This window comes from Tauraco erythrolophus, chromosome Z (genome assembly GCF_009769465.1).
Source record: "Tauraco erythrolophus isolate bTauEry1 chromosome Z, bTauEry1.pri, whole genome shotgun sequence".
In the NCBI taxonomy this organism is placed as follows: Eukaryota; Metazoa; Chordata; class Aves; order Musophagiformes; family Musophagidae; genus Tauraco; species Tauraco erythrolophus.
Genome location: NC_141496.1, coordinates 16,330,695 through 16,342,336, shown reverse-complemented (window position 1 = coordinate 16,342,336; position 11,642 = coordinate 16,330,695). Strand labels below are relative to the sequence as shown.

The 11,642-nt window shown below is 40.2% G+C and overlaps 1 protein-coding gene and 1 pseudogene across 2 annotated transcripts in view; one reads left to right on the top strand and one right to left on the bottom strand.

Moving 5' to 3' along the window:
• Nucleotides 1-438: 438 nt before the first annotated feature.
• The window catches only part of FYB1 (FYN binding protein 1), a 48,798-nt gene continuing 37,594 nt past the window's right edge, over nt 439-11,642 (top strand). Inside the window, exons 1-2 of one of the 2 annotated variants that reach the window (XM_086629594.1) lie at nt 439-482; nt 7,142-8,291. In XM_086629594.1, coding sequence (XP_086485720.1) covers nt 7,169-8,291 — 1,123 coding nt within the window. In that variant the 5' untranslated portion in view covers nt 439-482; nt 7,142-7,168. Of the gene's footprint in view, nt 483-7,141; nt 8,292-11,642 lie in introns of those variants that run through there. The other variant, XM_086629593.1, reaches the window with a different exon arrangement.
• On the bottom strand, nt 4,641-5,223 carry LOC104384273 (large ribosomal subunit protein uL30 pseudogene; annotated as a pseudogene).

Below are 11,642 nucleotides of genomic sequence, written 5' to 3'. Positions count from 1 at the left end.
CTGATGAGTGGGAAAGTGTGTGGTGGTTCTCAATGGTAGGAGGGGACTAGACTTGATGACCCAAGAGATCTGTCCACTCTTGACTTCACGCTTGTAATTACGTCACACATTCATTAGCCGTTATTCTGTAAAGACTCAAGCTTGTATGCAGCAATGTCGCTTCACAGGACTCTACAATATGGGGCAAATGCAATACTTTTAGATATCTCATGGTGACTACTGCTGACGGCAGCAGACTGAACACATTTTAGTTCCCTTTTCTCCCACTGCTTCTTGCCTAATATCCTGAGGAGAGCAGTTTTCTCTACTGATCCTGATAATGAAACCCACAAGCAGCACTCTTATGCAAACCCTCGCTGAGAAGCAGAACTCCTCTTAGCGAACAGACCAGGCTGTTAAGGTGATAAATCCGTGGACTGTTTCACTGAAGGAGCCAGTTTTTCTGCCTGTATCAAGATATTGGAGAGCTTTGGGGAATCCAGGTAAATTGTTGTACATGTTTGTCTTAGCAATAAATGTGCAAAATTCCAGGAGAAATGGAATCAGTACAAGGTATTACATATAACCTCATGTAACTGGAAATTTTAATTGTAGGTTTCACTTAGAATTAGATGTGGAGCTGAAAAGTTGCAAAGCTGACAAAATGGACTTTTCTCTCTCACAGTTTTGTCTTTGGTTCCCTGAAATTTTACCAAGAGCCATTGTAATTGAAGTGACCTTTGCCTTTTGAAGAATAATAGAAATTGTATCACTTAAAGGCAATTATTTTCTAGTAACTCCTTTTTCGTTATTTGTGACTGGTTGGTTTGTGGGTGGGGTATTTTTTAATATACCATACTCTGGATTGAGATATCAGTGCATGCATTTTGTTTGCAGTGGGTCATGGAAAATGCTTTTCTTACCAGTGGTGAGTCAGAAAAGTTGGTACTCAAGGGCTTAAAATTGCACAAAATTTCCTTTAAAATCATATCAGATCTTGCAATTCTAGAAATAAGGGTAGGAACTTTCCAGTGGCAGGAACTCAAGTTTTTCTTCCTCGAGATTTGGAGATGTTACATTAGCATTAGTGGAATAACCAGAGTCAAATCAAATACGTTCGTAAGGCAGTCACTCTATACACTATATATAATCAGAGTTCTGAGCAAAGAGGGATTTGTCTGCTCCATTTGTGGGCAGACTCGCTCAAAAATCTCCATTATTCTGAAAGCTGTTGATTACCAGATGAAAAAAGTAATTTTAAAAGCTAAAATTATTAAGTATCATGAAACTCTGTGCTTATATAGAGCTATTTAAAAAAAAAAAAATCATAATCCTTTTTCAGAAAGGGATATCAGTTAGTCTGTTGTTTTGGATGTAAGTTCTTGGTGGAAAACTGAAGCTGCCAGGCTTCTGTTGTTGAAGACTGAATTGGTTGATAGTTTTTCTGATTTTCGCATAGACAAGTACCAACAAGAAGCAAGAAAATAAAAGAGAAACTTTGTGTTGAACCTATCAGGACATAGGATGAAGAGATGACTGTGCATGGAGAGATGCTTTGACCTCGTGCATAGTCTGTGACAGCAATAGTCCTGATCTCAAACTGGGGTGTCATCTGGCTGTTTAGTCAAGCCCTATGCCTTCACTAGTCCTGGTCTCAAACTCACCTGGAGTGGATGAATTATATTGTCCTGTCATGTTCCTGCAATATGATGTAGTTGGTCTTATGATTAAGTAAAAGACAGGCAAAAGTGACAAGAGAGGGACAACAAAGGTGTAGAGGAATGCACGACAGAAAAGATACAGAATAGAGTGTGATCAGGCTGGAACACTGGCTTGTCTAATTTTGACACACTGTCTTGTTTAATTCGTTGTCTTGCAAGATCTCCGCTCTGCTTTCCAAATGCTGCACTCACTATTAGAGGGAGTCTTCTGTAACAAGTAATTATAAGTGGACTCAAGAGGAAGAAAAGCAACTTGGAAATGATTTCTCTCTTCTGGAAACAACAAAGTTGCATAATGATAATTCTGAAGTCTCTCTGTATGGAAAAGGACATAGTCAAGCAATAATTTATCACAAATCCACTAGCATCTTGTGCAAGCAGCTACACTCCCTCGAATCCATTAACTTCAGTAGAAGTTAAATCAGGCCTTTATGTTGCCAAGTCATTTTCAGATCTATATTTTTCTGTAACTTTCATAAGTCATTCTCCTTGCCTTTTCTGTCTAGTTCCTTATTCCTTATATCCTGTCCATGGGTTAGAGCTCAATTCCTTTAGTAGTTGCCAGATTCTGTGGTGATTTCAGTATCACAGAATTCATGACTATGCACACTTTTCTTTGTAAAACGTTAGCTTTATAATCTTTATTTCATTACGTTCTAGCAAAGTTGAAGAATTGTACAATTCATTGTACTATCAACAATTACATATATTTAATTTGCTTAATTAGGATCGTATGCACACACATCTACTCTTCCTTTCACTGATGCAGTGTTGCTGTTTGAAGAAAGAGCAGCACAAGGGGAAGCTGAAGTGAAATGATCTTTTGGCTTCATCAAGACTGTAAAGTAAATTATGAGACCGTATTTATGTTGAAACAAAACAAATGTTTTTCGATCAGGCTGCTAGTTGAGACGGAATATTCACAGTAAATTCAGGAAGAATACAGTTGGAACTTTTCTATTTCTTGTGTTCTTATTACACTGTACTTCTGTGGAGCAATGTGCAGTTGTATTCTAAATAATGGAGAATTGCACTCGTCTACACTGAAGCATAATTAAGATCTAGTTGAGGAAGAATTCCATACAAGTGAATCTCAATATCTGTGTTAAGTCCATGTTGAAGGCAGTGGGAAGCTGGGAAAGCACTGCGTATACAAATCTCCTTGATGAATCTATGGCATGGAAACTAAAACCTGGGTATTGTTCTAGGTTTGGGCAAACACATTTGAATAAGGCAACCATCTTGTATCAAAGCAAATGTTACCTAAATGCTGCTTCCGGTTCAGACCAGAAGCTGAAACACCAACGTATTTTGCAGTGAGTTTCCCAATAAAGTGCAAAGAGAAAGGTCAGAAAATAACCCAAGTACTTCTTATAGGAGATTTCTCTGTCCCACAGGCACTTTGCACTGCAGGGCTAAGGGTAGGGTGAACTTAATCTCACTTCAGAATCTTGTCAAGTTCTCATATTGTGATTTACAACCTACTGCATGTGCTAATGGGATAGGTAACTGCTGTCACTTCTGGGAAGGAAAATGTAGAAACTGCAGGAATTACTCTAATTGCAGGGCCATAAATGAAATATTCTCTTTTCCCAGTTCCCCATCTGTCTACCTGGCCAGCCAGGTTGTGCATTAGAGTCGACAATATGGCTTCTAGTATAATGGTGCTTATGAAAGCAGGAACTGGTGATATACTGTCCGGATTTTATCTGGGACAGAGTTAGCTCTTCTTTTTAGCAGCTAGAAGAGCTCTGTGTTTTGGTTTTACTCAGAGGCTCGCTCTGAGAAGAATGCTGATAGCAAGCTGATGTTTGTAGTTGGAAGTGAGACTCCAAGGACTTTTCAGTGTGCCGGAGTGCAGAAGCACCGCGGGAAAAGGGGGGAGCATAACCAGGACAAGGGGGCCACGATTCCCCTTGTGATTTGTGGTGGAACTTAAGATTGAGGGCCAAACTGGCCAATTAGTATTCCATATCATGCAGCGTCATGCCCAGTATAAAAGTGAGGGACAGCCGGACAGAAGGGCTTTTGCGCTTTGGCTCTTTCGCCGCTTTTGCTCCTTTGTGCTTGCTGCGCTTTTGCTCTATTGCTTTTTTTTTCTCTCTTTTCCAGTACTCCCACTCTCGGAGTACTCTCTCTCTCTCTCCCTCTCTATTTCGGGGCCTCGTGTTTGTCCGGGATTGCAGCTTCGGGATGAGATGGGCTTTGGCTAAGAGGGGGTGGTGAGCATCTACACTGTGTATTAAATCATCTGTATTAAATTGTTCTTATCTCAACCCACGGGTTTCCCATTTCTCCTTTAATTCTCTCCCTCATCCCTGGGGTTGGGGGAGGGTGAGTGACTGAGTGTGTATGGTTTGATTGCCAGAGCGGCCTAACCCATGACATATACATTAAAGAGAAGTAGAAAGATTTCACAGCTTCTTACTCTCTTCTGATTCTTAGAGTGTTACCTTTACCACTTACCGCTGACAGTAAGTAAATGAGAGAGACTATGTTGCTGATAGTAAAGTCTTTCATATGCCCGGGAGCTTTATACTCCTGAAGAGCCTGTAAATCTGCATCACTAGGGCAAGGTTTGCTTACTGTACTGAGAAGAAATTTATTAAAAGAAATCCATTGAAAGTCCTAACATGGCAGTAGTGAATGATTCAGTGCATTTGAAAGCATGTATGCATGTCATTGATCTTGCTCTTGCAAAGGTGTAGAAAACTTCCCCAAAACCATATATCATAACAAGAAAAATTTCTTCAAAGCCACCTTTCCAGCTCCCAAAAGGTCAACATGCTGAATGTCTCTTGTCATAGAATCATAGAATAACTTGGGTTGGAAGGAACCTTAAAGATCATCTAGTTCCAACCCTTCCTTTTTTTTTTTTTTTTTTCTTTTTCCGCAAGATGGTTTTATTATCAGACCAAAGTTTGAAAGAGTGTAGCTGGGCATCTGAATCATTAATTCATTCTCCTTATCAGTCTGTTGATCTGATCTTCTCTGTTACCAGCATCCCCACCTTCCATGAAGTGGATTGTTTTCTTCTTCATTCCACCCCAAGGAGAGAATAATTTGAAGGGCCAAAGGAAGTTGTTCACAACTTTGAAGTTCTTTTCAACAGTGTAAATTTCATGGATCACATCTTCCATGCAGATGATGCCAAGTTTCTAAGGCATTTCTGAATCAGGCGATTATCAGCAAAAGCAATGCGCTGCTTGTTGATCTTGCCATAACCACGCTTGTAGATCAGCTCCTGCACAGACTTCAGATTGGGATAACGCCATGCAATGTAGGGTTCTACAATCCACAACATGTTGATAGAAGCTTTGAGTTTTACAAATGTGCCATTAAAAATCAGATGCAGGTGAAGAAGCTGCAACACCTTGCTGACAACATCGGTACCTCTCATCCTGATCACGAATGCCAGTTTTGGTTCCGCTGGAATGTAGTAATTGCCAGCTTGTCCAGAATGTTCACGTGGCTGTGGTTTGACACAGTAGATTTTCTTAAATTTCAAATGGAAGATGTAGCAGAAGAATCAAGTTACTGCTATAACTTTCAGAAGAAATGAGCTGATGAGTTGGCCAAGCAGCTGATCAGATTGTCATTTATAAGTTCTGGAGGCTTCAGATGCTGACGTAAGTTACAGTATCTCTGAGGGTTTAGATTTTGCTACAGAAGTTAAAAGAAAGCATGCATTAGTACAAAGTCAAGAGAGATCAAAGACAAAAAGCTTTGCTATTCTCTCTGACATTGCAATTAGCTTAACTTCCTGTTTAAGTGGCCAAAATTAGGGATCTGTGAGGTATTGTGGGAGAAATCTCGAATGATTAGTGATACATACACAGATCTCCACAGTGTATTTGTGTGTGTGCATGAGTGCGTGTCAACCAGCAGTAGATGGCTTAAACCTGATAATCTCCATAGTAAATGTGTACTTCCTCCCTTCCCTGTATGTGCAAAAGAGAGAACAATATGGTGCTCCGGGGATGTTTCATATATGTCTGTCTTGTTTGGGCTGCATTTATTGTAAGTAACTTTGTAATACAACACAATTTGGAAAGCTTGATTTTCTTGGTGATATTGAAAGACTGAGAAAGTTAGTGTTAAGTTGCCGAAGTCACAGGTAAAACTATTCTAACATAAGTGGCAATTCATGTAATGAGAGACAATTAAACAGAATGCAAAAGGAGCAGAACTCCAATTTAGAAGCTCTTGTTAATGAAGTAAAAAAAATTACTGAACACCTGATGAACTGTACTGAATGAAGACACAGTTCATTCTTCAACTTCTTTCTAAAATGTTTTTTTTATGCTTATTTACTGTGCTTTGTAATGATATTCCTTTGTTTCCAAACAAATGATTGAGAGTTAGAACATCCCTGCTTTATACCATTAGTCTTACGTTTTAACTTCCCCACACCAAACAGATCACATTTAAACAAGTTTTGAATGAGATGCTCCAGCACATCTCTTGTAGCTGCACCCCAGCTGCCAGTGTGAGCTGGGAAAGGACTCTCTGTAGCCAAGGGCTCCTGGAACCCAAAGGTGGCCCCAGCGCAGTGGGACCAGCTGGCTCCTCTTTACCCCCATCCTTCACTTTGTTCTAAGTGTATTGAATTTAAATGTATTGAGCTTTTGCTCTCAGTTCGTTTTAAAGACTGGTCCTGAAATGTATTGAACAAGGCTGACCAATTAAAATATTTTCAAACAAAGGTGAGTTTTATCCACTTGGTATTATTCAGCTTCCTTTTTTTCCCCCAAGAATTGAAGTATCTTTGACAGTATTTGGCTGTATTGATTGTCATTCCTTCCTATTTTACTCCACATATTTTCGTTTCCCTCCACACATGCAGTCTTTTTCGGATTCAAAATGGAGAAGAGAAACCAGGACAAAGTGAGGGCGGAGGGAGCAGCAGGGAATAAAATCGCCAAAATGGGAAAGAAAAACTGACATAGACACCCCAAACCAGAAGCATTTCTGTTTTCACAAAGGAACTTTTGGTTCTCCAAAGACCTGGCAGGAATAACGCTAGTCTGGTACATAATTCAGGTTCTAACAGAGTCTGCGCTTCTCACCTCAGGACACTCCTATTTTTAGGGATGCATGAATTTTAAAGTAGAATGTTTTTCCTTATATTTATTAGGTGTTCAGTTCCCAATTCCAGAAAGAAACAGAAGTTATTGTGTGCCCAAAAGGAGCTGCATGACCACTCTCTAAAGGTAGTACCTGCACTGAAAATTTTAAAAGACTGTATAACCACAGCAAGGATATAACAAAGTGCTCGGCTTCTCTAACCCTACAGGAAGATCTGCTACAATATCTCCACAGCCAATCAGCAGTACTACAAGCCTCAGACCAGGAAACTCTTTAAAGTACAGTATGTGTGAACATTGCAACAGGGACTTTCTCATTACTGCTCTTTCTTTTTCTCCTCTTTATTCTTACAGGATGGCAAGGCATATGTGAAGTCACTCATGGCAAAATTTGACAAGGGTAACAGCCCTGCAGAGGATGTTTCTGGTAACAGTCGACCCTCCAACGTGCCAGGACAACCTATCCACACTGGATTAGAGATGAGGAAAGCAGCACTTGAGAAATGTGCAACTCAAGGAAATGCAAATTTCCCTGCAAGTTCCAGCACCTTTCACAAATCTGTTCATCCTAAGCCTCCGCTGGGGGTCAAGCCTTCAACTGATGATATAAGACAGAAGGATCAAAAGCCCCCGTATTTGAAACCAGTGGCACAAAGGTTTGGGGTTCAGCTACAGGCAATTAACAGAGAAAATGACGGAAGAGCCGGATGCACTAAAGCCCCCACCAAAACCAGTGACTTAGCAGAAGAAGAGCCAAAGCCTCTGTATCGAAAACATGCCGGAAACAAGTTCATTAACTCTGCTCCTCAGGAGAAAGAAAAAAATCCTCTGGGAACAAAACCAAATTCAAATTTTGCACCACAGGACAGGGAGGCAACACCATCATTTTCAAAAGTAGCTGCAGTTAAGGAAAAGTTCATGCCTGCAACACAAGAAAATGAGCCCAAACCTCCTTTCTGTAAACCACCTATTGCACAGAAATCTTCTCTAAACTACGAGGTCTCTCATAATGAAGACACTTCTAAGAAAAATGTTTTTCTGCAAAAAGGACTATCAGGCCCTAGACCGAATATACACTCATTTAAAGGAGCAACGGAAATGGATGAAAATAGTAGCTGTGGTGCAGAAGCTGCAGGCAGTCATCTTTCTAACATAGCACTGAAGCCTACTAGCCACTGGCCCAGCTTGTCTCAAGGCAACCTCAAAAACGTGGAGAAAAAGACTGAAGAAGAGGGAATGAGTGCTGCCAAGAACATCTTTCTCAACAAAATCATCCAGGAAGAATCAGGTTCTTCTTCTTCTAAGTTCCGCAAGATGAATGCAGCACTTGCTGCAGGAAGGCCATCAGGTGGATCACAAGAGAAAGAGGACGGGGACAGGAGCTCAGGAACCCCCAAGCGGAAACCTTTGCCCCCACTGTTCAAGCTGGGCCAGCCCCCGCAGAAGCCCAGCAGACCCCCCAGCGTGGACCTGGAAAGGTTCCAGAAGAACAGCCCAAAAGACGGTAAGTCCTCTCTGTTCTTGCTTTCTTGGGTATTTGGGTTTTTATGCATTTAGTACCTGATTAATTTCAGGTGAATTTCCCTCTTCTGTTCAGAAGTAACACAAGGCTTGCTCATCAGGCAACCCCTTAAAGCTTTAACCTAGGCTTGTGTCTCTTCCGTAGAGGACATCAAAATTATGTTCTCTCTCCCTCAGCAATGAAGTGTAGGATGAATAATGTTTGTATTGGGTTTGTTTGTTTTTCAAAACTGTTTAGATGTAGCTATAACTTGTGTCAGTGAGTTGAAGTATTTTTCTCAACAGGCATTTAAGTCCTGACTTCCTATAAATGAGATGTCCATGTTGTGTGTCCTGTTCTCAAAAGTAGCTTCCTGGGCACAGTTTGAGGGCCACCAAAATGATGTACTACAACCTGTAGTAACCACACTTCTTTTTATTTCTTTCTTTTTCACCTTTCACCGTGACTAATCACAGCATGACCCACTAAAGTGCTGTGTTTTAAAGTTTATTTAGAAAGTTTAACACTATACAGAATTACAGAATCAATTGTTCCCACATGGAGCTGCATCGATTTTATATCCAGATCTGAATTCAGACTCCAAAAGCATCTCCTTGACTTAGTGCTTTGTATTAGGTTTGCAAGATTTCAGCAGTGTGGCCGGCAGCAGCACCTGAGGCCTTGCCTCACTATTTTTGTGAAGAACCAAGCCTCTGAACTTCTGATGGTCATAATCCAGGCATGAATACTAAGGCTTGTCACAAGGTTTCTGTAAAATTTGGCATGGTCTTGTCTGTGAGGAGAGTTTCTGTAAACACATTTGAAATATCTGGGAGGACTCAAGTCCCTGTGAAAAAAAGAATTGCTGGGACTGCGCTCCTGCAAAGAATTCTGCTTCAACAGGTTCCTCTCACTGCGTAAGACCAACTGCAATAATGATATAAACTGTTTCTGAGGCACTCAAAATATGCCCTTGAAAATCTCATGTAAAAAGGTAGTTTCCTAAAGTTAGACCCAGAAATCTACTGTCAACCCCCTTGAAGGAGAGATCAGCTTTGTGCAGGTTCTGAATGCCCTTAATTCTCCCTTGCATCACCTGTATTTCAAACTTTTGAGTTAAGGTTTTCCTCCAGAGCTTTTAGGCTCTCTCTGACAATTTTGAACAGCTGAAATCAGCCATCCTTATCTCCACTTGGAATGGGTGATGCCAATTGACACATTTCTATTGCATGTGTTATAGTAGATGAAGGAGGCTTTTGATTTTTTTCTTATAGCACCAGGTGTTAGGAGCTATGATTGAAGGAGAAACTCTGATCGCATTTTGAAATCCAAGTTTTAAGCTGCATGGGTTTGGAGGAAAGCTGTTCTTGATCTCAGTGCATGAGAGAAACAAGGACAGAAATAAAAAAAAAAAATATTGTGTTATTTTTTGAGTTTTTTTCATTTATTTTTTTTCCCCCCTTAATGCATTTTTTTCCTCCCTTAATGCAGTACTGTCTGCATTGAGCTAAGGAAGGAAGAATATATTAAATCCTCACTTATATTTTTTTAGCTCAAGTAATTTTAACCAGATATGTCCTGCAACAAATTGTGTCAGGTGATACACATGGCTAAGTAATTTCAGATAATGCATTTCACCTATATTAGTCTGCCTTAAGCATCTCTCTTAGATTTCATTTAACAGATCAAACTTAGACTCAACTTTTCAGCATAGTCAGTGGGAAAGGGAGATGCGCGATGGTGTGATTCAGAGCGTTAAATTTAGATGCCTCATGCAGCTGACAATAGATGCTCTGAGTAACTCCACGCTGTGTGTGTGCAGCACATCAGGTACATTCATATAGTTTAATTGATAGAAAATTTGTCCTTGTGCCTTCTGTATAGAATATAGTGTGGCCTGTGCTTCAGCAGTTTTGCATGCACTTCAGACTGGTCTTCCTGAGACAAAAGGCATTCAAAGGGGTTATGACTGGATGAAAAACCTCAGAGCTGACTTTCTCTAAAGACAGAAAGCCACCCTAAAAACACAGAGTGTGCATGCAACTATGTATTCTGTTATTATTAATTCCACTCAAAAATTAGGAGCGTATCAGTAACACAGAATGTTCTTTCTTATCAGCTACATTCGGATTTTCTTGTGTTACCCTACAGTTATGGAAACGTTCCCCCAAATCCATGATCAGGGCCAGATCCTCAAATGCTGTAAATTTATATATCTCTTTAAAATCAGTATGCCAGTTTACAACAGTCTGTGCAGCTGTCCCTTCTCCACAGAGCACTGTTCAGCACAACTGGATTTACTTGAGTGCCAATCTCAAAATGGAGACTTGAGTCTCAAAATGGAAAGGCAGCATTTTCATCAAATGACATCAGCAAATGTTTTCTTTAAACAAAAACAGTAAGAGCTTTTCTAACTAGAACTTTGAAAAGTCCTGATGAAGGCTAGAAACACCCAAAATGGCAATTAATATTTAAAAATACATTTTGTTTAGTTTATTTTTAAGTAATTAATGGAGCAATGATTTGATTTGTTTGTTTGTTGTTTATTCAATTATTAATATTTTTTTCTGGTTCCCATGCAGTTACAGACACAAAGCATTTTTACATCCTCTTTTTAAAACTGAGGGTTAGCTAGGGTTAGCTATATTTATCATACGCATTTATAATGAATACTGGGAGCAGAGCTGTAAAGATAATATCAGAACTTTTGCTAGAAGGAGGATCTCCAGTTGTCATTAACTGGCACTAGTGCAGTCACCAGCCTGGATGAGTTGCACTGGTAACATGAGATAAGAACGGAGCTGCCCAGTGTGGCGGCAGAAATCAGTCTCCAAACGTATTGCCAAATACACTAAGTAGAACTCAAGGGTCAGACATGGTCTCCTCTACTTCACAGTCTTTAGGTCAGGGCAAGCCTGGAAGATTTAGAAATCACAGCAATACAAAGCTTTTCATAACAGCCCTGCACTACAGACTTCTCCTGTAGAGCTGGCACATAGACCTCCGTGTTCTGTTCGGCTTTAATTAACGCAGCTCATTTTTTTGTGGCCAGAACTCTTCGTAGAATGGTTCCCAGTGGAGAGACCAGGTGTTCTAGAGTGAATCCTGAACAAACTTCTTTTCAGCTCAACAAAGTTATTCATCGCTGCTGGGTTTCTTGGAATGTTAAACTGGATTGACAAAACCTACCTGCTTTGGCAAAACAGTTTAACAGAATTGTTTTCTTTTTTTTGTTGTTTTTAACTGTCATTTCAAGAATCAAAGTTAGGAAGATACCACCCCCACAGCACAAATTCGTCCTGCTCTTTGCTCTGTCCTGCTCTTTGCTCTGTCCTGATAAACAGCAGCTTGCCA